This window comes from Postia placenta (genome assembly GCF_002117355.1).
Source record: "Postia placenta MAD-698-R-SB12 unplaced genomic scaffold POSPLAscaffold_3, whole genome shotgun sequence".
Classification (NCBI taxonomy): domain Eukaryota; kingdom Fungi; phylum Basidiomycota; class Agaricomycetes; order Polyporales; family Adustoporiaceae; genus Rhodonia; species Rhodonia placenta.
In genome coordinates, this window is record NW_020169834.1 from 1,480,920 (window position 1) to 1,508,237 (window position 27,318).

Sequence of the window (27,318 nt, forward strand, 5' to 3'; positions counted from 1 at the left end):
GACCAAGACTTGGCCAAGATCAACAAGGCGGTCAGCGAACACGAGGTGAAAACGATGTCTACGACCAGGCAGAGCATGTGTAGGGGTGATAAATGTGCTGGCCAAAAGTGGTCTGTTGAGTACAGTATTATGGGCATATGTATTAGGATGAAAGAGACGAGATGTGATTTGATGAGGTTCCCGCGAAAATGTTATCTTATCTATGCGAGTACATGATCGACAATCGCTCCTGCCCAGACGCGCCCGAGTCACCGGAGAATACCAAATGGCCAATATTTCAGTCAAGCCGGCTCTCTCTTCTCCGCCACCCGCTCTTTCACCTCCAAATTTCCTACAAGATGTGCGGGATAGTTGTCGCGCACGGTCTCGATAACCCAGCGCTGGAAAGACCGCGTATAATCGCGTGCGCAAAGAAAATCCGCCATAGAGGACCGGATTGGTCGGGATGCCACAACGGAAAGCAGACAATCCTTGCCCATGAGCGACTGGCCATCGTTGGTGTCGGTATGCAGACGCTAATGATACCGAACTGTACGCGTGTCTGATGGATGCCTTGCAGACACTGGTGCACAACCGCTTGTGAGCACCGACGGACAGATTATTCTTGCCGTGAACGGCGAGATCTACAACCACATCAAGCTACGAGCAAGTCTCAAGGAAAAGTACAACTTCAAGACGCACTCTGACTGCGAAGTCATTATTCCTCTGGTGTGTATTCCTATAATACCACTCAATACTAACATTCTAATAGCATATGATCTAAAGTATAAGGAACACGGCAAGAACCTCTGCGACCTTCTTGATGGCATGTTCTCTTTCGTCCTCCTCGACGAGTCCGTCACCCCTTCACGTATCATCGCCGCACGCGACCCCATCGGTATCACTACCCTCTACCAGGGCTGGTCCTCCAAACGCCCCGGCGCAACGTTCTTCGCGTCCGAGCTTAAGGCTCTCGTGGACGAGTGCGACAGTATCATTTCTTTCCCGCCAGGTCATGTCTACGACAGCCAGGATCAGTCCACGATGCGCTACTACCAGCCGTCGTGGTTGGACGGCGACCGCGAGGGTCCCGATGCTATCATCCCAACAAAGCCCGCAGACCTCACCCTGCTGCGCGAGACTTTAGAGGAAGCCGTGCGCAAGCGGCTGATGTCGGAAGTGCCGTATGGTGTGCTCCTGAGTGGCGGGCTAGATAGCAGCCTCATCGCTGCCATTGCTGCACGTGAAACCGAGAAAGTCGCACAGGCGCAGGTAGAGAAGAGAAAACGAATGTTGGCTGAGGCGCAGAGCGGTCCGCCTTCGCCGAGTGGCAATGGCGTCTCAGAAATAGGTATAAAGTTTTGAGGAGTTTCAAAGGATATCAGGCCGTGCTGACCTCAATGACACAGCTACCATTGCGTCGTGGCCTCAGTTACATTCTTTCTCGATCGGTTTAGAAAATTCGCCCGACCTGCTCGCTGCAAGGAAAGCGGCACATTACCTCGGCACAGTTCATCATGAATACGTCTTCACGGTGCAGGAAGGGCTGGACGCTATCCCAGATGTCATCTACCATCTTGAGACGTTCGACGTGACCACCGTGCGCGCGAGCACGCCCATGTACCTACTGAGCCGAAAAATCAAAGCCATGGGCGTGAAGATGGTCCTGAGCGGAGAGGGCAGCGACGAGATCTTCGGTGGTGGGTATCCGGTTCCGTGGACATCGTGGCGGCTATGTTCCTGACCTCCGCGGCGCTTTTCAGGATACCTGTACTTCCACGCAGCACCTGACCCGGCTTCGTTCCACCAAGAGTGCGTACGCCGGGTAAAGAACCTGCATACCGCGGACTGTTTGCGGGCGAACAAGTGAGTGCCGTCACCCTGTCTCGTGTTGATGGTCCGCGGTCTGATACCGCGGTCCAGGTCGACGATGGCCTGGGGTCTGGAGGCGCGTGTGCCGTTTCTGGACAAGAAGTTCTTGGATGTGGCAATGAATGTCGACCCTAAGGAGAAGATGTTCAATAAAGGTGCAGCGCAGCAGGTCGACGAGGATGGCTCACCTAAGATGGAAAAGGTGAGACTAACTCTTAGGGATCTGACTCTTGTATTTATTCACCATCCCGCGACACAGTACATTTTGCGGAAAGCATTCGACTGCTCGCCAGACGGGAAGGTGTGTATTGACGGATAAGAAGCTCAGTTTACCGCTGACCCCGCTATCAGCCTTATCTGCCCAAGTCAATCCTCTGGCGACAGAAGGAGCAATTCTCCGACGGTGTGGGATATTCGTGGATCGATGGGTGAGCCCACACACATCCACACGGGCGGTCCGCGCACAGCACACTGAGACCACATTGCAGCATGAAGGACCACGCTGCCGCGGTCGTTTCTGATGAAGCATTCGCGAAGCGCACAGAGCGATGGCCGGTCAGCACGCCAGACACGAAAGAAGCGTACTGGATTCGTGAAATTTTCGACGGTGAGCAGGCTTGCCCGTATCTGGCTTGGTATGCCTATTGAGATTGCCTTCTCGTGCCGCAGGGCTGTTCCCCCTAGAGGCGGCGGCGGAGACCGCGGTGAGGTATGTGTCGTGTCGCTCCGCGCCAACCCTCCCGAACTTACCTCACATCACTACAGGTGGGTGCCGCGAGGAGATTGGGGCTGTTCGTCTGACCCGAGCGGGCGGAGCGTGAGCATACACAATGCGGCGTATGATGATGGTTCGAGTTAGTAGACTGACGGTAATAATTGTAATACATCTGAAATCTAAGAAATATAGATGACAGCAGAACAGAGCGTGAAGTGTCTTCATGGATCTCCGCAATCGTTCCTCAGGACGGAAAGAGATAACTGCGCAAAGAATGACGGGTAACTTGGTACTGGAGAGATAAGGAAGATGGACTGCACAATGAGGGTACTCAGATTATTAGGGGGCGCATGACAAAATAATGAGTGATACGGTATCATCAGCTGTGGGTACTCAATGACAATGATGAAGACGGAGATGAAAAAGAGCAGCATATTGACACAGGGAAAACATATGCCGGTCATAGCGATAGTGGCAGAGTTGGTCGTTTATATTATCCATAAGAGCGTGAGAGCGTGAAACGGGCATCGACAAGAGGGGAGGATCCATGAGCATCTATGCATTCGCGTTCAAAGCATTGAGAGACGGGTTCTGAGCGATGATTTGGCGGTAAAAGCCGACACCAGAGTCCTCCGATGGCGCTGGCGACGAGAGCTGCTTAGCGTTCGATGTGGTTCTCGTGGCCGCGCTGGTCTGTGAGGTGTTCCGAGGACGTTTGGGCACAGGGGTCAACGTCGCGCGCGTGCTGCCGTTCCAACCTGGACGGTCTCTTGTCACTGTGGCCTTAACAGAGTGATCTTCCTCCGAGTGAGCCTGCCGCCGCCCTTGCCCTGCTGGTGTCGCTTGGGTGCGTCGGCTCGCAGGACGGGCACCACCACCACCGGCTGATTCCACCGAGACGAGACGCGTGCCAAACTTGGCATTAGCAGATGACTCACGGCCATACGCTGTCGAAGAACCTGCTGCACCTCGTCGTGCGGTATTTGCGAGCTGTCTCTTCGCTGCAGTGGGCTTCTGTAGCGTGACTTTGTCCGCACCCCAGTACGAGAAGCTCATCTTGCTTTTCCGATCTGAGTCGTCCGATTCCACGCCACCATCCTCGTCGTCGTCAGGAAGAGGCACAATTCGGGGCTGCGCACTCAAATGTGCCTGTTGCCGCGAGCGTACAACACTGACACGAAATGTCAGACGTGGTTGATCATATGAGAAGACATCGCTACTCACTCTTCCATAGAGACGACACCTTCTCGCGGCTGTACCACGTCTCCAATAGCCCATGTCTCTATCTGCGACGAAGCCAGCATGTTAGTCACCAATCAATTCCTGAGACCCGGTCTCCACGCACCTTGAGAAACTTGTACAAGTTGCGAGGCTTCGTTTGCGAACCACGTCTGCCCGTAGTCGCGTACTTCGCCTTCCCCTGTAGTTCCGGTAGCGAGTTGGTCCTCGAACCTGTTCCTGCCACCAGTGGCAACGACGTTGTGCCCGTCCGTTGGCACCGCAGCACCACGTCGTTGAACACCACAAGCCATTGGTCCTTCTTCCCTCCAACGCCGTTGTTCGATTGGAGAACATCGCTGAGACGCTTCAAGGACGTCTTGCCCTTCACGCCCTTCGCGCCCGGTCCGCTCCCGGGCGGCGATCCCGAGTTCTTGCCATCCGGGTTCACGCCCATCGCCGGCCTCTCCTCCATGAGCACCCGTGACGGCTTCGGGACCATGAGCTGCTTAACCTTGTCGAGCCCCTCAATGCGCGCAAAAACGTCCCTGGTCTTGTCGCGCTCCTCCTTCTGAATCTTCTCGTCCTCGATGCTACGCACGATGGACTCCACCTCCGCGACCATCTGCAGCGTGCTCTCGTACTCAAAGGTGCTCGGATCCGTATGGAAGAGCAAATTCTGGAAAAGCAGCGGATACTTGAGCAGCCGCTGGAACGGCTTCGAGAGCGAGATCGCGAGCCCAGTCTCGCCCTTCTCGGACGCAACCATCTCGAGCCGCTGCAGCGTCTGGCAGATCTTTTGCCACTGATCTGCGTCCTGCTTTTTCGGCTTTTTGTTCGCGCTCGCGTTCGACAAAGCGTTGTCGACTTGCTCCAGCGCCCGTTCGAGATGGAGCACGTAGGTCGCGTACCCCTGGAGTATATGCGACTGTATGCGTAGCAGAAATAAGGATTCCCGTGGGATTGAGTAGTACGGACATCGGGACTCACGTTCGAGACAAATACATCCGCAAGTGATCGCACAAGAGGGTATTGCTCCTCGTATCTCTTCCGCAATCCCTCACTCAGCCTGATATGGCCCTCAAGGATGCCCCCTTCAATGACCTCCAAGCACTTTCGCAGATCTTCTGGGAGGTCCCTTGATGGCACCGCGCTGCCCACTACTGGATCAGGCGTTGCATTGCTTCTCTTGAACTTCCGCAAGACGTTGGAACCCGCCGACGTCGTCGCTCTCGTTGATGGCGCACCCGTCTCGCCATGATAGTCACCGTTCCTGTCCGCAATCAACGACTGTCGACCGAGAGAATGCGTCGATGACGACATTGGGTTCATTCGCGGAGGTGGCGGCAGAGATTGATGTGATCGCGAAGGGAACGGCACTGACGTGCCATACTTCGCCCCGCCTGACCGCGCGTTGTATGGTGAACGCGGGTGGTTATGTTTCGCCGATTGGCTCATGCCCGTCGAGGTCTTGTTTCGTGAATGGTACGCAGCGCCCATGCGGTCGTCCGCCTCCTCTTCCTCTGCCGAGTTCAACGACTCACCGTCAATGGTCGGGTGGCCATCGTCTTTCCGCGGTGGCGGAGGCGACGTTTGACCCGTTGGCGAGTCAGAGCGGAAACCGAGGGGAGACAGGAAGCGTGCGGCAATTGGAAGATGTTCAAGTGACTCCCTTGGCGTGTCCGATCGAGGATAGTCGTCGTATTCGATCGGTGTAGGCGACGAGATAGGAGAGGATGCGGAATAGGGGTGCATGAGCGCGTCAATAAAGGTCTCCTTCAGCTTCAGTAGCTCGTTCACATATCTTTTATCTCATTAGAAGTAGCGTAGAAGTTGTACTGGCAGCACGCACCGTTCCTCGCTGGCCACAATCTCCCAGAGCACCTCCTGCCGTGTCCTCTCCCGCTGCCCGATGTTGGACACCAAATCCTCCTCCGCAACTTCACTCCACGATTGGGCGGCTAGTATTCGGCTACTCGCGTTCGTTGTTTGGGAGTATGGCGTTCCTGATCGCACTGAAGGGTGGATAGACGCGCCGTCGCCATAGCTGCGCGCAGTGAACGGAGACGTTGCGGCGCGCGTCGACGACTGCTTCGCTGAACGAGCAGTCGAGGGAATGTCCGTCTTCGACGAGGTCGCCGTTGATGTTGATCCGCGCGTGTCCTTGGCATGCGCGGCCTGGAAACGCGACACAGTCGTCTTTAACGGCACGGCGCTGGGTGGCGTGGATGTCTCGACGTCGGGTAGAGGGCGATCGGTAGGGCCAGGCGTTGGGGGCGGTGAGAGGAATGCGACCTTTTTCTGCACGTCGCTGTTGGTACCATTGCTCATTGTGCCATTTGTCGTCTTGCGCGAACTGCGGCCGGCGGAGTCGGGCTCTGGACGAGATGAGGAGGCTGAGGTGTCTGGGGAAGCGTACTTGCTGGAAATGCCAGGTTCATCGTCTGCCGAGTCGTGAGGGACGGGAGTCGGAGTTGCAGACGAGTCGGTTGAGCCTGACGACGAGGGCTCCTCAATCGGCGGAAGGGGGCGTACAGACAGTTCCGGTAGCGGCTTGGAGGAATCGATGGTGCTGGGGGTGGATGTTGCGCGCTGAGGAGGCCAATCAGGGAGGGGAGGAAGGTTGGGTATCTTTTCCCTGAGGACGGGCTCCTTGTCTTTGTCGCCGCGACTGGAGAGGCCCCTGTTGATGCGGTTAAGGAATGCCTTCATGGCGAGGCGGGAGGGAGTCCAGCTTGGGGGAGGCTGGGAGGGAGCGTGGATACAAGGCCGACGGAGGGGAGGCGGTCGAATATGCACGGTGATTTGTATCACACGCTGCTAACGCCTCGTGGCGTAGTTTGTATCCGTCCCATCACCTCTTCGCGCGCAGTGCCTTCGCGTCCACTACAGTCTAAGCTTCTCCAATATGCTCGCAGTGCTACCCGCTCACCACACAAAGCACGTCCCCCTCCTACGTTATCCATTCTGCCACTCGCTCTTCCACCTCGCTCAACTCGACAACGGCGCCTCTAATGGAACCGCTCTCTGGCTTGGCGCACAACTTCTCTCCTGGTATCTCGCCGACAACCTCAAGTACAAGGCCACATCCGCAAGACGCCCCCGCGTCGTCGAGCTCGGAAGCGGCATCGGCTTGTCTGCGTGCGTTATCGGCGCTTCTCAGTAGTTTGACCTCGCTTGACCCGGCAATGACTATATCCTCCGTCCATTTGTGTGTAGGCTCGCTCTCTCTGCCATGGGCTACGATGTACTGGCCACCGATCTTCCGGCCGTAGTTTCCTCCGTGCTCGCCGACAACATCTCTCGCAACGTCTCGCAGCTGCCCCTGGGCCACGGCACTATCCAGGTCCGTATATTGGACTGGTCTGTTCCGCCCGAACAATGGTCTTGGAATGACGACACCGCTGTGGCCTCTCCGGACGTGTGGCAAGAGGCCGGCGATGCGCAGACCATGGGCCCTCCCTTTGACCTCATCATCTCCTCGGATACGATCTACTCGCCTGACATTATCTCCCCACTTTTCCGCACTGTGCACGCTCTGACCAGGATGTCATTGATATCATCACCTTCTTCGCGTCCACCCCCGGTATACATATGTCTAGAGAGACGCGATCCAACTCTAACTAACCGCGCGCTGTCAAATGCGGAGAACATGTGGGGTTTCACACTTGATAGGGTGCCTCACAAGAAGCTTGTCAGAGCCATGGAGAAGGGCGGAGTAACGTGGGATAAGGTCGACTGGGAAGGGATAGAGATCTGGAAGCTTACATTAACTGAAAAGGTGCTCAATGCCCGCGTGTCTGATAATATTCAGCAATGACAATCGTGTTATACAAAATCTACGATACTGCAAAGCAATGCAAATGGAGAGGATAGCAACACTTCATGCTGTGGATGGACATGAGAGGTCATCAGGGTATCGGGGATTCGACGCGAGGAAAACCTGAGTCCTGAAAACGTGATCCGCGACGTCTTATTAGCTGGTTTTACGCCACCTTCGTGCCGTTCGTGTAACCCCTGGAGCGCCGCAGGCATCAGTATCGAAAGGAGCATTTACTCCGAGGTGTGCTGCGGGTCGAGACCTACGGGAAGGCATACGGGGGATCACGCTCGTCCATATCGGTGTCTTCTCTACGGGTGGCCACAAGTCTGAGCGTCCGGTCAAAACCATGAGACGACTGACAACACGAATTCAAATTTGGCGCTGTCGCAGTAAAGTCGTTTAAGTACTCACGAGATCCCGCCAAGTTTCCTCCTCATCGTTCTCCGTCTGTAGCTGATATACCTGCATGAATCCCTTGAGCCTACGCACCAAGGATTATCAACATCTCGCGTGATTTAAAGGACGATTTAAGAAGTCACTGACGTGAGGCTGCCGTCCTCCGTCACGTCTAGAAACTCCATCAACTCCTCCTTAGTCTCGTCGTCGAACGGCGCTCCATTGGTGTCGCTTGCCCATGTGTCCAGCCCCTCTGGTGAGAGGTACGCGCCCTCCGGCGGCATGAGCAAGCCGACACCTTTTTGTGGCGGCGCGGGACGAGGTGTGCAATATTTAGCGAAAATATGCTTCAAGCAGGATTCCAGCTGCGAGCATCAAGAAGTGGCATCAGAGAGCGAGGCATTGAAGCTACGACGCAGAACCACACACCTGATCTGAGATCGCACCATCGTTGTCCAGGAGCTGCACGCCCGCCGCGCCGTTCCTGCGCCCCTGCCGCGAGTCGGGCTCTGGTGTCTCTGGACGCGGAGACTGCATGCGCCAATCGTCGATGTCACGCGTCATCTCGACTGGTTGTCGGCTCGAGACCAGAAAGCAGTAGCTTTTGCTCGCGCTCGCGACGGGGGCTGGGGGCGTGGGGAAGATGCGAGCGGTGGTGGTGGTGTGCGCGTCCGATGTGAACGACCCTCTTACAAGTTTTCCGGAAATGGACCAACGGCGGGACCACGTGGCTCACGTGGGGATAGATCGGGCGCCTTGCAATGGCGCGCTGAGACGCTCTGTCTTCGACGCTTTCCTCAAACCGCAACATGGCTGCAACTCGTGGACAGCCCCTCTCCATCGAGAGTCTGCTACAGAAGCAGAAGGAAGAGAAAGAGGCCTCGTCAAAGGTATGTTCGCTGTGGAAGCAGCGCGCCGAGAGCACGTCCTAACAATGCTGTCTGTAGCCTCGGTTCCTGACTAAAGAGCAGCGGGCGCAGCTTGCAATCCAAAAGCGAGCGCAAGAACTCAAAGAAGAGCGTGAGAAGGGCGAACAAGCGCGGCGCGACCGCGACCGCCTTGAGCGGGAGGCAGAAGAAATCCGTGCGCGAGAGAGGGAGCGCGATCGCACGAGCAGGTATGGCAATGGGGTTGGTCGGTGTGAGTAACTCATGCACTTGTGATGCAGACTCGTCTCTCATTCATGAGACACTTGTAGACGATGACCGCTACGATCGAGACAGAGACAGAGACAGAGATGGAGGCAGGTATGGCCGGAGGGATGGGAGGGATCGAGACAGAGACCGTGAAAGGGACAGGCGACCGCACGACGACCGACGTCAAGGTTCTTACCAGGGCGTTCCCACTGCTCCTCGTGCTGAGAGGGGCAAGGCACCTGATGCTCCTGCGTCCTCGTCGATGCCTCCGCCACCACCGCCATCGGGCTCCTCTGCTAGCGCTGCGCCTTCCACGCCGGGCTCAGATTCCTATGTGCCACCTATGACCGAGACCGATCTTACAGCCATCCGCTCGCGCTATCTTGGTGTTGACAAGAAGAAGCGCAAGATCCGCAAGATGAACGACCGCAAGTTTGTCTTCGACTGGGACGAACAGGACGACACGTACAATGCGGAGGCACCTGCGACTGTCGGAAGTCAACGACAGGGCGCGCAGATCATGTTTGGGCGTGGACATATTGCCGGCATGGACGATGGTGGTGGGACCGTGCCTGTGGCTAAAAAGAACGGCGTCGAGCCAATGCAGCTGGCGGACCCGCTCGAAAGGAGGAAGGCTGCGAGATCTGGTTTGGACGAGCGTCATTGGACGGAGAAGAAGCTGGAGGAGATGAAGGAGCGAGACTGGCGCATTTTCCGAGAAGACTTCAGCATTGCTACAAGGGGTAAGCATGTTCTACTTTGTTTGACCTGAAATTGATTCAACCGCTCTCTTACAGGCGGCACGATTCCCCATCCTCTGCGGTCATGGGAGGAATCTATCATACCCCGCGAGATTTTGGAGATCATTGACAAGATTGGCTACAAAGACCCATCACCTATTCAGCGACAAGCTATCCCAATTGGGCTGCAGAACCGAGACATTATCGGTATCGCTGAAACCGGTGAGCATTATCATCCCTATCCAGTCTGTCTCCTGACGAGGGTGTGTAGGTTCCGGTAAGACGGCCGCCTTTGTGATTCCAATGCTTGCGTTCATCTCCAAGTTGCCGCTCTTCACGGACGATAACAGACATCTGGGTCCTTATGCTCTCATTATGGCTCCGACTCGTGAGCTGGCCCAGCAGATTGAATCGGAAACGAAGAAGTTTGCGGGACCCCTGGGGTTCACTTGCGTGTCCATCGTCGGAGGGGTAAGTCTCTTGCACTGACAACCAGCTCTAACTGACGTGCGCATCTTTCAGCGTTCGGTGGAAGAGCAACAATTCAACCTGCGTTCCGGTGCGGAAATCATCATTGCTACGCCCGGTCGTTTAAAAGATGTCATCGAGCGACATGTCATTGTCCTCTCCCAATGTCGGTACATCGTCATGGACGAAGCTGACCGGATGGTGAACCTTGGCTTTGAAGTCGACCTCACCTTCATCCTCGATAAACTACCTAATGATACTATGGTCGGCGAAGATCAAGGCGAACAAATGGACATAGACGGCGAGACGATGATTAAGAAGGGCCGAACGCGAGTGACGACCTTGTTCTCCGCTACCATGCCGCCTCCTGTCGAGCGTCTTGCCAAGAAATACCTCAGAAGGCCCGCTATCATCACTATTGGTGAAGCTGGTAGGGCCGTCGATACCGTCGACCAGAAGGTCGAATTTGTCAACGGAGATGAAAAGAAGAAGTTTGTATACATGTTGCTTTCATGTCTTGCCGGCTGACGTCCTCGCTCACAGGCAGCTACTACTCGAGATCCTTAACAGCGGAATGTATGCTGCACCTATCATCGTCTTCGTCAATCAGAAGAAGACTGCAGACATGGTGGCCAAGGACCTCCAGCGTGCTGGCGTGCGTGATGTTTTTCAGTCTGCTTTCTTGCCGCTCTAACTCACGATTTACTATTTTCAGTGGAACGCCGCTACGTTGCACTCCGGCAAGAACCAAGAACAGCGAGAAGCCGCGCTGCAGGCTCTGCGTTCGGGCGACTCAGACATTCTTGTCGCCACCGATTTGGCCGGTCGTGGTATTGATGTACAGGACGTCACTTTGGTTATCAACTTCCAGATGGCAAACACCATCGAGGCATATGTTCATCGTATCGGTGAGTGCCAATTTCTCTACCGTTACGAATACTTTCACCAATGCTGTGAACCGTGCAGGTCGTACGGGTCGTGCCGGCAAGCAAGGTACCGCAATCACGTTCCTGACGAACGACGACGACGAAGTCATGTGCGTTTTCTCCCGTTAGATTGCTTATTACTTTCTGACCTGTGGCTTATCTCTCCCATAATGCAGGTACGATCTCAAGCAAGGTACCGTACCTTTTTCTTATCTGATACCTCTTCCGCCTCAGTGTGCTAACGTGATTCCCATCTGTTCAGAGATCTCGAAGAGTCCGGTCTCAAAGGTACCTATAGAGTTGGCAAAACACGAGGCAGCGCAGCACAAGGTCTCAAGGGAAATGAAGAGGAAGCGAGACGCAGAAGACCAAGGTTAAATTCACTGTCGAATAGCCTCGATGACTGCATGGGTGCTCTTATCGCCATTGCTCGGAGGGGAGGTGGAAAGCATGGTGTGAAGGAACGTGCGGTGAGAGAAGCTCAATCTTCCGCTTGCATTTGGCGCACTCTCATACATGCTGTATTTTACTGTAAGCCTGTACTTTGCACGACGATATAAAATGGCCACTGGAGGTAACCTCTTGTTAAAAATGGGAGTTCGAAGGTGTGTTGTCTGTACCCTGCTGAGAGTGTCGTTTTCCGTTGTCTTCGTAGCTCTAGCTCAGGTCTAGGTGCCAACTTGTTTCCGAACGACACCCCTGCCCCTCGAAGACCGAAAGACCATTGCAACACACCTATTACCCGGTTCCTCATCCCTAGAACCCCGTTGGTTCCACAACCGTAACCTACCGTAACTTCCACCGGGCGCCTACTCCTCTCGGCTGAGGTCGGGAGATCAAGACCGCGGCTAACCGACGGCACCCGGACAGAGACGCCGTAGCCGGCCGCAGATCGTCGATTGGCCGGTGATCGGGGCCTGGCCGATTCGTGCGATCGTGATTGCCGGACTCCGGAGTCCGACTGTTCGGTCATCGACTACCGACGAGCACAGTCGCGCGCAAGTAAATATGCGGCAGCGCGACGGAGTGTTTTGCGGACAGGGTGAGCGACCTTGACCTCCGTGTCCAACTCCAATCCTGGACGTGCTACTCCGCTTGCAGATTCCTGCCCTTTCGTGGCTTCTACGCCACCTACGTCAGTGCGCTCGGACGAGTGATGACATACTTTATATTTGACTGATGTGCACCCGAGCAAGTCCCGAAGTACCTTCGTTGGGGAGGATGGACGGACATGCAGAGCGCCTCCAGGCGCGTTGAATTCCGTACTGTCTGTCTGCTGTCTGTCGGGGGACGCATGCAGGTCATCTGCCGTTCGCGGTGGGGCATGGTTTGTGATGCAATTCAGTCCACCGAGCAGAAGCCGCCCTGTGCTAGCCCGCCAACGGCGGGGCCCTGCGCGCATGACCCGACTTGTGTGAGATTGTGGGCCGCATCGGCGTCTGCGTCTATCAGCCAGCTTCCTCGAGACCTCGAGACCCGTCTATGCATGATCCGTACCTTATATGCTGTTATACTAAAGGTCTTCCGCCCCACTCCGGCTGCAATTGTCGCGAGAATTGCCACTTTCGCACCACTTTCTGGGACCGCGTGTATATGTCGTTTAGCGTGTCAAATATATTTGGGGGCCCTAGTGAAGCGAGCTTGCACTGACAGCCGAGATCCGAGGAGGCGACGTTGGAGAGTTGGGAATGTCGGACGATAGATGGCCCATCAACGAACAATAGGAACGCTGGGAGAAATCAGGCCGAGTGATATACACGAAGTGATTTACCGTACATGTTTGCCTACTATTCATCGTTAGGCCTCTATCGCTACAGTTACCAACGACCCTTTGAGATGCTTTTGGACTTGGACAAAACACCGCGGCCTGTCTCCGTAGCGAGGGTCATAACCACAAAACACCTTCGCCTCGTGTTTCCGCGCTCCGGCTCTCGAGACACTGTAGCACGAGGCCGGGCTGGGATAAGCTCGACGGCGTGGGCGTGCGGAAGGCAAAAGCCGCTGGAGACACCTTCGGGGCTTCGACGCGTCACGAGCACGAGAGCGCCGCAGATTTCCGCCCGCGAAGCGTGCACGGCGCGCGCGTCCAGGGAGGGCCGGCGGGACGCGCGAGGCTCCGTCTGACAGATTGGGTGGGCGTGACGCGGGGCTTCCAGGCGTGCGCTTGGGAAGATGGGGAGGGGGCGTAGTCAGCGTGGGGGGAGCGGGTCACGGGCTGGCGCGGCGCAAGGCTTGTGGCGTGCGCGGGCGAGCTTAAGGATGAGAATGGGGACGCTAAGGGATGTGTGGGCGGGTCTAGCCCGTGGGCCACGGCGTAATGCACAAGCCGAGCGAGAGTCAGTTGGGGTAGAGCCTTACGAGAGACAGGGTGCTCCGTGGTGCATGTCCAACTGGTGCCGAATAGTTGTGTGCGGGCTGCATGCATGCAATGTGCTGTGGGTGCGTAACGGCCCGGACCGAAAAGGAACTTGCCACTGCATCTGTGCAGATGACTTGCGAGGTCAGCAAGAGACCGGCGTAGACGTAAGTATTGATCAACAATCCGTGCAGGAATACCGGGGATGAGTGATTGTCAAATCGAAGATGTATGCTTCCTGAGCGCGGAACTTGGGACCGTTGGCGTTGTATAGAGAAGCTACAGGCTCGAGGTCAAGCTCGCATAAGCCATGTATAAGCGTCTCTTAAATTCCGACAAGCCCAAATGATAGAACACAACCAGCGCTCTCGCTTACCTGTCGATTTCTGATATGCATACTGTGCAAGCGTCGCAACAAAAGAATGTTCGAGCCGCCTGACAATCTCGTAGTTTCAAGAAAGTCGAACGCACATACCATTTCACGTTCTAGGCAATGCCTAGTACTTGCCAAAGCCACGACATGTCCGACGGCCTCGCACAGCGGACGACCAGAGCATTGGTCAGTTGGGGACGGCCGTGGGACACATATTCGGCAGCACTTGAGCCCGTGGAGATACGGAAGCACAAGGGCGCGATACGGCCTAACCTAATCAACCCAGCTGCAATGTCGGGCATTGGTTGGACTGCCGGGTGTTGTTTTCCCGCGAAGATTAACGTAGGGCGACCAATGGTAAACAATCGCCGCACGTACGATGACGAGCAACGCACGGGTGCGCTCGTGTCACGACCAACGTGCACTCGCATCGATCGCGGACATTGACGCAGCGGGCGCAAGAATGCACCAGTTTATAAGGAGCGGTGCTGAGATGGGCGCCTCACTGACAGAATGGAGATGTGAGCAGCGGGCTATTTTTGCGGCAGTGTCAGACTGAGTTTGCATCTGCTGCAGCGCGTGGTGCTAAGCCCGCGGCACTGCTGCTGCGTCGTACAAGCGGGGAGCAAGGCCGTGCGGGCGAATGGCAGTGCGCACCTGCATGGTCGCGCATATTTGCATGCGGTGTGTTTACCATTGAGTGGGGTGAGCTGTGGCAGGCTATTTGACCTCCTGCGGCCGTAGAGCGCGGGCGCAGGGGCGATATGGCTATAGATAACCTGAGCGCGTCGAAACAGATGAAGAAAATCAAGTTCCTGCGTATATGGCGAGGGAGAGATATGCCTGAAGAACGCGGGCGGGTTTTGAGCGGGGCCGAGGGCGGGTACGCCATCCCGCGCTGTGGCTTCGAGCATTGCGGAGGGCCTGGGCCACATGAATGAAACGCGGCCGGCGACTGGCGGAGATGAATGAGATACGTGATGTAAATGTGCGGGGTTGGAGTTTTCAGACGGGGCAGATGAGCGTGTGGAGCTTGAATGTTGGCAGGGAGTCGTGTAGGGACGAGTGGAAGCATTGTATAGGGGCTCGGGAGGTCATCGGGGGGAGGGGGTAGATCATGAAAGGGCCATGCGGAGTAATGGGTGACTAGAGGTTGACGAAGAGAGCTTGGCAGATGACTGGATCGTCGACCACAGGCAGGGCGACCGCGCGACGGCATCGGACAGCACCGGGATGGGCGGGCGTCGCAGGAGACCCGCCATACGCAAATGCGGACATTTTATTCGTACCTCCGAATGGGCCCCGGGCGAGCGGCGGCGCCCTACTTCTCGCGCCAGGCATCTCTCGGGCGGGACGAAATCGCGACGCGCTCGGGGCGCCGCAGCTGGAAGAGGAAAGTACCGCATGGGCGCTCGCGTAAATGAGGTGACGCTATGCGACTATCCCTTCTGACGTCGCCGTGCTGATGATTGGCTGACGGCCCTCGGCATGGGCTTGCCGAGTGGGCGTCGCCGCGTTGGGCAGCTCGGAACGGTGGAGCGGGTGCGGGCAGGCCGCCATTCACAACTCGTACCGCCCTTCGGAGGGCTGTCGGACCCTCGAGCTGGGCAGTGGCGAACGAGGAGAGGGACGGGCGTAGCTGGTGAGAGAAAACATTTGCGCGTGAATTTCGCGAGGGAAGGACGGCGAAGATGGGTCGAGTGCGAGGATAGCCCGGCACAGGCGATGCCGATTGGAGGGACAGTTGGCCGAAGAGACTGGGGTGGCGTGCCAGCCTCCCATTGTGCGCGTTCGATATGACGTGCAGACCCAGGGTTTGTGTGCCAGCTCCTGTGCGTGCCCGCTTTGAGAGGAGCATCCCTGGTGGTGATCCTCGTGAATGGGGGCGACGTCCGGAGAGAGGCCGGGTCGGCGGGCAGGCGCTGGGAGCGGCGTGTCGTCCCGGAGCGGCCGTGATCTGAGATCGCTTGCCGAGTGATGCGCGCCATAAACGACTCCTCCCTCTCGCCTATTTCTCCATCCCATCCATATCATTCCCCGTCTTCCTGCCCGACGTCTCTCTCCCCTCTCCTCACTGCCGTCGGCGACGACGCCCTTCCCGCCATGTTGTCTGCCCGCCCAATGCAGCCCCTCGCCATCTCCATACCCCCACCCCCGCTTGGCGACGACGACCACACGCACCCACAGCTTCAGCAGCCCCCCACGCTGTCTCTGAAAACTGACATCTCACCATCTGACGCTCCGCCCGTCGCCCCCGCACAGCCCTCTGATCCCTCCGCGCCCTCAATAGCGTTGCCTACTACTCCAACTAGTCCACATCCTAATACCCCAAACGAGTCTGACCCGCGTACTGCACGTCCCACTAATCAGAAGGAGCAGGTTGGTATTTACCCGTTGTTCTACTCATCCGCACCACACTTCGTATTTGCTCTTTTTCTCCTCGCGACAAGTCGCTGACCCATGCATTCAAATGTCAACTCTTCTCTCTTCGTAGGCTCCGACCCCCTCGAGACGCCCGTCTCGTTCCCTTCTGACGTCCGCGTTCCCTCGCCGTCGTTCGCCCTCCCCGTCTCGCTCCTCTAATCCTTCTACAAACCCGTCCACAAACCCGTCCACCGACAACCTGCCTGCCTCCAGCGCGTCATCTACCTCCCGCTTCCCCTTCGTCCGCCGCCCGAGCCAGCCTCTTCCTATGAATATGTCCGACGCGTCTTCACCGCCTCGACGGTCACCAGATCGCGACGAGCCACCACAAGTGCCGTGTACACCGCCCAACGCAGCTTCGCTGGCTGCGTCGGCCCCCGTTACACCAGGCTCTGTCGGTACACTCAAAGGCACAAAGCATCTACCAGGGCCTCTGCACGATCTCAAGCGTTTCTTGAACCACCATATACCCCATTCACACTCTCACAATTCGTCGACCGCGCCCACATCCGCTACCGCGACTCCGCCTTTAGAGCCGAGTCAGCCGCTCAACCAGCAACGGAGAGGTGCGCATTTCGACCAGTCGAGTCTCATCGAGGTGGTTCCTGGGCTTGCGACCCCTGGCACGCCAGGATACATGTCGACGATGCCCGCCTCGCCTGCGAACGGCTTGACGGATAATGTGCCGGCTGAAGGTGGTAGGCAGCCCAAGTCCCGCGTGTCATCGTTCCTGCGCCGGGATAAGGACAAGGACGGGCTGAAGGATAAAAAGGAGGACCAATCAAAGGCGGAGGATAAAGCCAACGAGGACAAGCCCAGTGCGAAGGACCGGGTACTGAAGACGCCGTCGCCGGATGGCAAGTCCGCTTCCACTGCGAGCAGCAGTAAGCGGAGCTCCCGCTCGCCTCAGCCCACGATTGAGTCCCAGTCGACTCCGCCGTCGCCGGGCTCTGGCTCGCATTCGGGATCTGGTTCTCCGACTACGTCGGCATCAGCGTCGAAGCACTTCCTACCTCCGTCGGACCACAAGCATCCGCCAGGGTACGTCGTTCCGTCGCTATCTTCCGCGACCCACGCACACTTGTCGAAGAAGTACGGCAAGTGGGGCCGTGTGTTGGGCAGTGGCGCTGGTGGTACGGTGCGTCTCATCAAGGCGTCCAGCAAGATGGGCGGGATCACGTATGCGGTCAAGGAGTTCAGACCCAAACGCCAGGGCGAGAGCCTGCGCGAGTACCAGAAGAAGGTTACCGCGGAGTTCTGTGTGGGCAGCACATTGAAGCACCGGAACATCATCGAGACCGTCGATATCGTAACGGACCACGGTCACTATTATGAGGTACGTCGTGCATGTGTGGCCATTATTCGTAACGGCGGAGATTGACGGTGGCGTGTTGGAAGGTCATGGAGTACGCGCCGTACGACTTGTTCAGCGTCGTGATGTCTGGGAGCATGTCGCGTCCGGAGATCTACTGCGTCTTCCGCCAGATCTGTGACGGCGTGGATTACTTGCATTCGCTCGGGCTTGCGCACCGCGACCTGAAGCTCGATAATTGCGTGATGACTACGAACAATGTCGTGAAACTTATTGATTTCGGCACTGCGACTGTCTTCCACTATCCAGGCAAGAAGACGACGCTCGCGTCCGGCGTAGTCGGATCCGACCCGTATCTTGCGCCGGAGGTACTCAGTGAGCAGGGCTACGATCCACGCAAGGCGGACGTGTGGAGCGTCGCGATCATCTTCATGTGCATGGTGCTCCGGCGGTTCCCCTGGAAGATCCCAGACCCGAAGAGCGACGCGAGCTTCAGGGCGTTCGTGCAGGCGCACCCCGACCTCTCGGAGAAGCCGAAGGAGGAACCTCAGACTATCGAAGACGCGCCCGTGCACCAGCGCGACGAGGGCTCATCGGACTCGGTGTCGACTTCCGCGTCGAACAGCACCGCGCCGTCGATCGCTCCGTCCACTGCTCCATCTACCGTCCCATCGGATACGACGGAGACGGAGTCCTTGGGACCCGACAAGATGTCGATGCGCCGCTGCTGTTCGTCTGATACGTCATCCTCCGACTCGGAGCAGCTCGGCCGCGAGGAGATGGAGAAGCGCCGCCTGGTCGTGCGTGCGAACCTCCCGCAGGGCGTCGTCTCGCACTCCACGGCGACACTGCCCGCTGTGTTCCTTCCGCATGCGGCCACGGGGAGCCAGGCAGACCCTGATCCGTCCGTGCGGTCCTTCGCGCGCCCCGCGGACTCGACCGAGTCTCTCCCTGCGCCCCCATCGCCGAAGATGTTCAGGAGAGAGCCGCCAATGCACTTCGCCGGCTCAGCGGCTACTGTTGCGCCGATCTTCAGTTCGGCGACAAGCCCGGAGCTCGTTCCTGCCAAGGAGGCACAGAAGGCTCCAAGCGCGCAGGTCGAGGTCAAGGTGAAGGACTTCTCCGCAGACGTGGAGAAGGACGCGAAGCTCGCGGCCGTGGAAGCGGTGCAAGGCAAGGTGGCCGAAGTGCAGAAGCCGCAGTCAAGCGCAGCCAGCACGTCCACCGCGAAGGCTCCGACGCCGCGCAAGGACCAGAACGCGACACCGCGCACGCCGCGCCGACGCGCGGACAGCAAGGCGTCCGTGGCGACGTTCCACCAGGGCGGCGCCGAGTCGATCTTCCGTCTGCTGCCGCGCGAGTCGCGCCCGGCCATCCGGCGTATGATGCACATCGAGCCGTCTGCGCGCTGCACGCTGACGGACCTGCTGCACGGGCTCGGCAAGTCGAACGACCTCCTGTGCGGCTGCCTCTCGCACGCGCGCGACAGCCCGCGCTGTCAGGACCACGCGCACAAGCCCGAGGACGAGGACGACGGCGACCCGTGGCTGCGGAGCATCATGCCCTGCTCGGAGCCGGGCGCGAAGCCGAACCACATGCACATCAAGGTCAGCGTCGATGAGAAGCAAGGGAAGCGGCGATTGTTCTAGCCGTTCCGCGACGCCGTCGTTGCCCTGTCCGCCACCGCCCGTTCGCAACCGATTTCGCCATTCCCACTGTCATTCATATATATTGTCCGACGTCCCCCCCATGACGCTCGTAGTTTACCTCTGTGCATAGAGTCCGATTGCTTGCTTCATATCAAGGTGCCGACAGGCGGTTGCGCGCACGGTTGCGCACATTATCCCTCGTTTTTCGCGTTTTGCATTTCGCATCTCGATGATCAATGCTTCTTGCCATAGATTGTCGTGGCTTCCACACAGGTACAAAATACAGATGTATATGTTTATGTTAGTGAAGATAGAAAGCGTGCTCTTGTAATTGTACGCGTAAATTCAATGCAATGCAAAGGACTATTCGTCATTATTCTTTGGCTCCAGGGTGCACAGCTTTCTCAAGGCAGGACTAATTGACAAGCATATTTATGACGACGCAATAAATAGGATCCACTCCGTCCAAAACAGCATGTAACATACACAAAGTGGGATTACAGCTCGTCTCGCCGCTGAGTTTTGGCTTCTCCAGCTTCTCGTCCTCGGCCCTTCTCTGTCTTCCTCTTCGACTGACCCTCCTCTTTTTTCGAATCGGACTTCTCTCCAGGGGATTTCTGCCTGATCTTCTCGCCTTTAATATTGTAGCCAGCGGTGCGGAGCACCTCTGCCAAGGATTCCCCGCCGAACGTGACGGTCTCCGAACCCTCTTCATCGCCATCGACCTCAACATCCGCGGCGATGAACTGGATGATAACCTCTCCATCTCCACCATCGTCGAATTCTTCCACGACGATCTCTGTGTCCGCGAGATCTCCGACGTCATTGCGGGACATGAAACGCTCCAAGGCCTGCCGCAGCAGATCGCCGTGCTTCTTTGGCGAGACCTTGGTGTCCGCGACAGACTCCTCGATCGGCGGCGGTGCGATGACCGGCTTTTCGCGCCGGATCTTCTTCAGCGGTTGGTCTGCGGCGGGGAGCGAGCGATCGGCGTGCTCGTATTCCTGCACGCCGAGCACCTCGCGACAGCGGATGTACGTCTCCTCGCGCGAGTCCACGCGCGACTTGAAGCCTGGCACGCCGCATAGGCGCGGCGTCGCAATGTGGAGCACGTAGTGGCACGTTTGAGTCTCCTTCACGAACAGGATCGTATCCGTCATGGTCATTGAGCAGTGGAACTGCGCATGTGCGTTAATCAGCTTCTCGTAGAACATCTAGAAGCACATGGGAAATATGCTCGCACCTGGACCTCAATTTCACGCTTCCTACCGGTCTTGTCACAGTATGTGCCATCGCCCCAGCGTTGCACGAGGTAACGCGAGCCTGCCCCGCGGGCGAGCTCGAGGTTCGCGACACGCGCAGCTTCCTCTGCGACAGTGAGGTCTGCTCCAGCTTCTAGACTCGGGGGAGCTCTGCCGAGCGTATATGATTCCCACTAGGCCAATTTCGAATATTTGACATCGACGTAAGACGGAATATAGGGCATGCGCTTACCTCCGTGTCTTCTTCCGGTTTGTACTCGCCTAAGGGCTCACGAGTGGGCACGCGGCGAGACAGGAGAATGGGTAGGGATACTCACCAGGACGGAGCGGCTGCTGTGGTAGCAGTTCGTGGAATTGGCGGACGTGCAAATTATGACAATACGAGTACGTAAACCAGCCTTGCTTATGCTGCAATTGGCGGAGCAAAGTATTCCATAAATATCACATCTCGTCGTGGAGACCCGGCTGGACTTGGCTCACATATAGGCATGTTCCCATGAGAGGTTGCAAAAGGGACCAGCTGTCAACTGGTGTCACGTCAGTGGACGGCTCGTCTGCAGTTGCGGTATCCTCTGGCGGCGGGGGGATGAGACAGACATATGACATGCGTGAGCCGATTTTCATATGTTCGAGAGCATAATCGGATGCATGTGATGGAGCTGGCTGCGTGATAGCTCCGTCAGTCGATAGCCACTGAATGGGCACGCATACAGACCGCGGATGCGAAGTTGGCGTCCCGGGGCTGGCTGCCCTCGATGCTTTTCAGCTGGGGCGCAGGGGTCGTCGAGTCCCTCCAGGGCTGGTCGAGGAACTCGAGCTCGCCGCCCTGGAGGCCGTCGCGGAGCCAGCGATCTGCGGTCTCATTGAGGACGGGGAGGCCGTTGAGGAACGTTACGCGGTATTTCGGAAAGGCATAGGGGTCCTCGGGGACGAGAGAATGGTGAAGGCGAGCAGCGGCGAGGAGGGGGAGGAGAAAGAGAGTGAGCGAGGGCCGCATAGCTGGGGCAGACGACTGGGCGGGCTGGTCTGTGTGTGGGCGCACGCGTATGGCATCAGGCGTTGTGGCGCGTTGCACGTGCTGAATCTATCGGAGATTCATCGGCAGGGAGATTCAGAGTCCGCGTTCTGCCGGATATGGCAGGAGGAGCATATGGCCGCGGATGAACGCCTGATAGAAAAGCGATTGATGGCCTGCTCAGGCGGATAGATGATGGCATTGGCCGTTGAACTGCCCGCGACGCGTCCGTCAGGGAACATCGCGACTTTCTGGTATCGTCTTCCCCTTGTTCGCTGCCATCTGACTCTCCCAGCTCGTGGCAGGAGCCGACCGGCAGCCTATCACACCGCAAAATACCTATTTCATGTGAGCCCGTGTATTCCAGTTCTATCTGATTATATCCCCCTCGTACCCACATCAAACAAGCCCTGACTAACAAAGTCCGCCCAATATACGCTGCTACAATATCTCCGTCGAAGCGTTCCTGGCCTGGGCGACCGGCACCATAAGCACCTCTGGCATTTACAATCCTGCCATCTGCTCTGTTGCTGAGGTCGTGGGCATTTCTTGTCCGGGTCAGGCGTCTGCCATCCAACAGCGCTGACCGAGGTCGCCTAGCTGTAGACAGCATTACGTACATTTCCCCTGTGAATCTCGGAATTCATGGAAGGCTTGATTCATGAGAGATAATAATCGTCTCTTTCGGGGAATTATTGCACGCGAGAGAACTCTAATAGGGGAAATACTCGTTAAAACGAGGGCACTGTACGCTCCTCGCTCTTCTTTCCTTCCCCTCATCCTCGCCAATCGTCCCGTCCCCCGTAAGCGCTCTCTCCATGTCTGCGTCTCCTCCGCAAGACGATCCCACCGACGAGAAGGTCGACGAGCTAGACGACACCGGCGAACCAGAGCCAGAGCCAGGTTAGTCGCTTTCCATCTCCGGCTCTCCGTCCGTAGCAAGCGCCGTACCAGCCCTCTTACCTGACCGGACCCCTCCCAGCCGCGGACGCAGAGGCCGAGCCACCAAAGAAGCGCGGACGGGGACGTCCCAAGGGTAGCAAGAACAAGAAAACCCTTGCGTCTACAGAGACCGCTCCATCAGGGGGCGAGGCATCGGGCGAGGCAGGAACCTCCTCAGATGCCAATAAGAAACGGAGAGGGCGCCCACCAAAGGTGAGCCGCGCGCCGTGGTTGGATGTTTAATCGCGTCTTACGGACCTCCAGAGAAAGTCGGAAGATGAGGCACCAGCAGAGCCCAAGATTAAGCGTCCTAGGGGTCGTCCCCCCAAACCGAAACCAGAGCCATCGGGCGACAACGATAGGGACGACCCGGAGCCTGCTGCAACAAGTAGCACACCGAAGAAGAAGCGAGGACGGCCTCGCAAGAATCCTCCTGCTTGATCTCTCTAGATGACGAGCGTGAATGCTCGACCGAGACGGAACTATACGTCGTTACACACTGTCTCGAAGCCGCCTTTACGACCCGCTATGTCCCTCCCTCTGCTAAAGCAATTGTCGCTCGTGGGGCCTGCCCTTGTTGTATGTTTTATTGGCCCGTAATTCAGCGCTCAACGCCACACTCATGCGCTTTTTGTCCTATATCATTTCATTTGGCCCACTTTTATTTCCGCTTTTCATTTACACGGTACTGATGGTCAACGGGTGTTCGAGTATAGCTACGAGAAGGGGGGAATTGCAATCGAAATGTACTTCGGCTTCATTGCGCGCACACCTTGCTAATAATCGACCATGCAGTGATGGACCACATAGGCCATGCACGCTGCGAGACACCTAATCTCCATCGGTCTCATTTCCATAAATGCTAGTAGATGATCCCGCGCTGACATAAAAGAGAACTTTGTGTTATTGGGCCACCTCACTGGAACAACGCTGTGATTGGTGGATTTTGGCAGGTGTGATAGGTCTGACAATTCTATTCAATGCTCTTCCTCTAGCGCGTAGGGAGTTATCCCCGGCTGCCCGTACGGCGCCACAGCGTTAGGCCCGTGATCGAGACAACACCTAATCCTGCAGCGACGCTTGCCCACCCCGCGTACTCCAAAAATTTTCGCTGCCTCCTAGCCTTGCGCCTAGCGATTGAGTAACTAATGTCGGGTCGGAAGGTCACCATTGTGTAAAGCGGCAGCCAGCCTGCGGGAGAAGGCGACGGGAACGCCTCGCGAGAGAGAACAGGAACGACGGAGCTGAAGGGCACCGAGCGTGCGCTCAGAGAATACAAGACGTTGTCCAGGGTCTTGCGGAAAAGGTACGCCAATGTCACGACTGAGTGTCTCATCTCCACACTAGCCGAATGGCCCCGACCACACTTAATCAACAAAATGCATCTTTCGGGCGGCAATGAAGCGGGGGCTCACTAATTATCCATAGCAAGCTCGCATATAGAGACCAGGTCTTCGTGTCTTCCGGCCGAGTACCTGTCCAAGGCTCTAGCAAGGCGCTCGTCGACCTCTCCTGGTACACTGATATCTGGGTCTACGGCTTCTTCTCGTAATAAAATATCCAGTACGCGGACGTCTTCGAGGCCGCAGTTCAAACCCTGGCCATAGAAGGGCACCATGGCGTGCGCCGCATCGCCGAGTAGAATGGCTCGGTCCTTGTAGTGGTAAGGCTTCGCCTTGTGGGGAAATATAAATCATCAGCCCGCGCCGCGTGCTCGCGTGCATTGGAAGATGTACCTTAATCGTCATGAGCGAACTCCGTGGATTCCGTGCAAAATCGTCCAGGAGGGCCTTCTCGCCGATTAATGGCAATGCATCTGGAAAATTCGTGCTGAACCATTCGATGATGGCCTCTGGCGTGCGTAGAAGATCGAAATCGGCGGTGGGCGCGAAAAGGGTACACGTAAATGTTTTGTCCTATGAATGCGGCGCGACGATCCATGTAAGCTCATGTCACAACGAGGCGGCGGCGTACGGTCAGCAGGAGGCGATAGCTTACCTTATTCGGCAGAGCTATGAGCATAAACGTGTGACGCGGCCAGATGTGGAGATGATTTGGGTCCAATAGATATGTAGGATCACCGCCGATATCCGTGGGTGGCCCTGCGGGCATCTTCAGCTCAAGATAGTCGTGTGGGATATATTCCTGCTGATAGTCCATCCTACAGGGGCGGGATAGAACCAGCGGGTCAGGAGGAATGTCTAGGTATGGACTTATTGGTCGAGACCTCGTAGATAGACGTACCGGACCACCCGCATCAGCTGACGCCGTATAATCGAGTATGAACCATCCGCACCCACGCAGAAGTCGAACGGCACCTCGATCTCCTTGCCTGTGTCACTGTCGCGGACGGCCATAGTTCTGCCATCAAAGTCCACAGACAGGACTCTGTGGTTGAAAAATGCGCATACATTTGGAAGAGCAAGGGCCTCCGTCAGGAGATCCTCATTCATGAACCCCCGTCCGATAGAATTAATGCACTGGTGAGAAATTCACGACGGCGCGCGGGACGCCAATGTTGCATGTGTCAATTTTTGCCACTGGCGCTGATGTCAGAAGCGATGTGAAACGCACCTGTCCGTCCCTGTCGTAGGTCTGGCTCTCTTGCTGACCGTCGACATGGTGAATCATCCTTCCACGCATGGGAATGACTGCTTTCAAGAAGCGATCAGCCGCGCTAGGTTGAATGGCTTCAATAGCCGCGATTCCCCGTGCGGATATCGCTAAATTAATAGAACGCTGTTGGGCCGCCGCTTTGGAGGATGGTAGACGCATGTCTTGAAATTTAGGGCGTTTGTCTGATACTGGTGCCACACGGATAGGGCACTAGATATGCCTACCTGGTCGGCCCTCGTAGATGTCCACATTCCAGCCCGTCTTGGCCAGCGATATAGCTGCCAAGCATCCTACAGGGCCTGCACCAACAATGACAGCTTTCCGAGGAGTGGGACTGGGGTCAGCCATGATGATGGAGGTGATCTGAAGCCGTCTGAGATCAAAAGGGGAAGGGTCTGATACTTCTGGGCTTCACCACAGTCTAGATTTTGTATCAGGTGAAAAGGCGGCTACTGCCCCCGGGCGAAGTTCTATGGCGTACATTGCAAAGGTCGTTAGACGTGAGCGTTGGGGAACGTGTTGACCGAAGACAGATCACCAATACTCTGATTCTCGGGTACAATTGCCGAGACTGTTTTCCTCACAAACGAGCCGTGCCAGTTGTCGGGGTTACTCGTCAGTCCTTTTCGACGTTTAAGCGAGAAGGTACATGTGTATCTGAGCCCATAGGAGACGGTTGAAGGGCAATCCCGGACCTTATTCACACTCGTCATCCGAACTATGTCAACCACGTCCCGATAAGTACAGTGTGACCTGATCGAGATCAGTTTGTTAGTCAGACGCCCAGGAGCCACCGCTAAACCACCCTTCAATTAGCCCGTTCTCAAGCGTCTGGTCCGTCCCTCGAACGAATCTGAGCCTCCTCGCTAGCTACTCTGTGCCAGCAGTTCCGAAAGCGCAGTCTGCTACCGCTTCCTGTGTTCAACCGGGCTTCCTACTCCGAGTCGCTTCTCGGGCGCCCGGAGTTGACCCTGATGGATCGATCTGAATCTTGTTGCTACCGTGATCCTTGCAACCCGCGAGAGCCTCTCCAGTCGCAAACATCACCATGAACAACGAATTCACCCTTGCAATTTCTCAGCGACAATGGCTGGTTTGCTCACCTGAATGTCTGATGAGAAATCTAGATCTAAGTGTTCTAGTCCACAATCTACAAGTAAGCTGCGTACCGCCGTGTACCACTTACCTCGTTCACACCAAGGGTCTCTTGTACCTGCACCTGGGCCATTCCACATCGGCCACCTCTTGAACTATGATTTATTTCTACCTTCACACAGTGTAGGTTATCGTCGTACTATTGTTCTAACCCGAACTTCGGGCTGTTCCTCCAGAAGCCATGGTGCGTTTTTATCGCAATTCAATTCTACGCTTCCTACAGAGAAGCGGGAAGCAATCATGATAGCAAATGTGTCGCCATGGCGAATATCCCTGGAATGCACGCCGGAGATCTGTTCATATTATACTTCCCGCGTTCATTTTTCGCGTCGCTGACAGCGTACATGACAACGTGAGATTATTTTATTCGTTTCTCTCACCTACGACCTGCACATTGGCAGGTAGTTTAAACATTTGTCGACAGACGTGAGGAAGATGCTTGCCCTTTTTTTTTGCCAGGGTGCGAAGATGCCTTAGCGCGAACCATAAGATAGCTTCCGAGGTCTGGAAAGATCCTGAGCAGTCAAATTCCTCCGTCGCCCCTCGTCTTCATCGGATATGTTCCGCGCATCTTGTTCCTGACGCGATGGACGTGCAGCATCCGTTTGATACCTTATAGATACTGGCGACATGGGTATTGTTGTCCGCTATTTCGCCGTCTCTTCCGTGAAGCATCGCAGTGGAACAGAAGGATATACCCGGCCTCTACTATTGCTCTGTTGAAGCGGCATAAAATGTATTACCTGTCTGTCATTCGACTATTATTTGGGTAATGTAGCAGCTGACCTTATTTATTCAGTATCACACCTTATTTGAAGGAGATCCAAATGCTGGATCTATTTCAATAATGTCAAAGCGCCAGTCGCGCTCCACATCCAAGCTGTCTCATACCCAGACGCACCATGCCCGCACACGTTCCGCGGTGGTGGGGTGCGGACAAG

General features: G+C 56.5%; 10 protein-coding genes across 10 annotated transcripts; 5 read left to right on the plus strand and 5 right to left on the minus strand.

Annotated features, from left to right (window-relative positions):
• Positions 1 to 338: 338 nt before the first annotated feature.
• Positions 339 to 2,710, plus strand: POSPLADRAFT_1136324 (hypothetical protein; the record flags this gene model as incomplete). The annotated part of the gene is made up of 11 exons (XM_024484667.1): positions 339 to 504; positions 560 to 708; positions 766 to 1,306; positions 1,389 to 1,679; positions 1,743 to 1,845; positions 1,903 to 2,053; positions 2,111 to 2,152; positions 2,203 to 2,279; positions 2,340 to 2,458; positions 2,521 to 2,560; positions 2,617 to 2,710. The coding sequence occupies 11 exons, from the start codon at positions 339 to 341 to the stop codon at positions 2,708 to 2,710; spliced, it is 1,773 nt and encodes a 590-aa protein (XP_024341850.1).
• Positions 2,690 to 6,496, minus strand: POSPLADRAFT_1167225 (hypothetical protein; the record flags this gene model as incomplete). Its single annotated transcript, XM_024487956.1, has 6 exons — positions 2,690 to 3,737; positions 3,791 to 3,852; positions 3,912 to 4,712; positions 4,775 to 5,352; positions 5,407 to 5,588; positions 5,637 to 6,496. The coding sequence occupies 6 exons, from the start codon at positions 6,494 to 6,496 to the stop codon at positions 3,122 to 3,124; spliced, it is 3,099 nt and encodes a 1,032-aa protein (XP_024341851.1). The 3' UTR covers positions 2,690 to 3,121.
• Positions 6,497 to 6,692: 196 nt separating this feature from the next.
• POSPLADRAFT_1133838 (hypothetical protein) lies at positions 6,693 to 7,604 on the plus strand (the record flags this gene model as incomplete). Its single annotated transcript, XM_024484403.1, has 3 exons — positions 6,693 to 6,925; positions 7,004 to 7,190; positions 7,233 to 7,604. The coding sequence occupies 3 exons, from the start codon at positions 6,693 to 6,695 to the stop codon at positions 7,602 to 7,604; spliced, it is 792 nt and encodes a 263-aa protein (XP_024341852.1).
• On the minus strand, positions 7,565 to 8,543 carry POSPLADRAFT_1167229 (hypothetical protein; the record flags this gene model as incomplete). The annotated part of the gene is made up of 5 exons (XM_024487957.1): positions 7,565 to 7,801; positions 7,871 to 7,962; positions 8,019 to 8,088; positions 8,151 to 8,368; positions 8,433 to 8,543. The coding sequence occupies 5 exons, from the start codon at positions 8,538 to 8,540 to the stop codon at positions 7,771 to 7,773; spliced, it is 519 nt and encodes a 172-aa protein (XP_024341853.1). The 3' UTR covers positions 7,565 to 7,770.
• A 269-nt stretch (positions 8,544 to 8,812) lies between these two features.
• Positions 8,813 to 11,651, plus strand: POSPLADRAFT_1135912 (hypothetical protein; the record flags this gene model as incomplete). The annotated part of the gene is made up of 12 exons (XM_024484622.1): positions 8,813 to 8,893; positions 8,951 to 9,143; positions 9,223 to 9,321; positions 9,466 to 9,882; positions 9,937 to 10,101; positions 10,151 to 10,350; positions 10,402 to 10,838; positions 10,891 to 11,002; positions 11,063 to 11,255; positions 11,314 to 11,383; positions 11,450 to 11,466; positions 11,536 to 11,651. The coding sequence occupies 12 exons, from the start codon at positions 8,813 to 8,815 to the stop codon at positions 11,649 to 11,651; spliced, it is 2,100 nt and encodes a 699-aa protein (XP_024341854.1).
• A 3,672-nt stretch (positions 11,652 to 15,323) lies between these two features.
• On the minus strand, positions 15,324 to 15,860 carry POSPLADRAFT_1053850 (hypothetical protein; the record flags this gene model as incomplete). The annotated part of the gene is made up of 1 exon (XM_024480455.1): positions 15,324 to 15,860. The coding sequence occupies one exon, from the start codon at positions 15,858 to 15,860 to the stop codon at positions 15,324 to 15,326; it is 537 nt and encodes a 178-aa protein (XP_024341855.1).
• Positions 15,861 to 17,072: 1,212 nt separating this feature from the next.
• On the plus strand, positions 17,073 to 18,205 carry POSPLADRAFT_1136212 (hypothetical protein; the record flags this gene model as incomplete). The annotated part of the gene is made up of 2 exons (XM_024484654.1): positions 17,073 to 17,762; positions 17,825 to 18,205. Coding segments are annotated over 2 exons (1,071 nt in total), but the record flags the coding sequence as incomplete, so codon positions are not given.
• Positions 18,206 to 19,884: 1,679 nt separating this feature from the next.
• Positions 19,885 to 21,646, minus strand: POSPLADRAFT_1136437 (hypothetical protein; the record flags this gene model as incomplete). Its single annotated transcript, XM_024484684.1, has 6 exons — positions 19,885 to 20,565; positions 20,631 to 20,822; positions 20,882 to 20,910; positions 20,967 to 21,051; positions 21,130 to 21,308; positions 21,361 to 21,646. The coding sequence occupies 6 exons, from the start codon at positions 21,644 to 21,646 to the stop codon at positions 19,885 to 19,887; spliced, it is 1,452 nt and encodes a 483-aa protein (XP_024341857.1).
• Positions 21,647 to 22,459: 813 nt separating this feature from the next.
• POSPLADRAFT_1069261 (hypothetical protein) lies at positions 22,460 to 23,334 on the plus strand. The gene is made up of 3 exons (XM_024482338.1): positions 22,460 to 22,567; positions 22,647 to 22,819; positions 22,871 to 23,334. The coding sequence occupies exons 1-3, from the start codon at positions 22,483 to 22,485 to the stop codon at positions 23,045 to 23,047; spliced, it is 435 nt and encodes a 144-aa protein (XP_024341858.1). The 5' UTR covers positions 22,460 to 22,482; the 3' UTR covers positions 23,048 to 23,334.
• A 278-nt stretch (positions 23,335 to 23,612) lies between these two features.
• On the minus strand, positions 23,613 to 25,904 carry POSPLADRAFT_1073334 (hypothetical protein; the record flags this gene model as incomplete). The annotated part of the gene is made up of 9 exons (XM_024482596.1): positions 25,761 to 25,904; positions 25,638 to 25,692; positions 25,447 to 25,585; positions 25,181 to 25,383; positions 24,851 to 25,086; positions 24,605 to 24,767; positions 24,343 to 24,522; positions 24,022 to 24,281; positions 23,613 to 23,949 (listed from the first exon to the last, which is right to left on the minus strand). Exons 3-9 carry the CDS (start codon positions 25,568 to 25,570, stop codon positions 23,613 to 23,615), a joined length of 1,503 nt encoding a protein of 500 aa, XP_024341859.1. The 5' UTR covers positions 25,571 to 25,585; positions 25,638 to 25,692; positions 25,761 to 25,904.
• Positions 25,905 to 27,318: the final 1,414 nt, after the last annotated feature.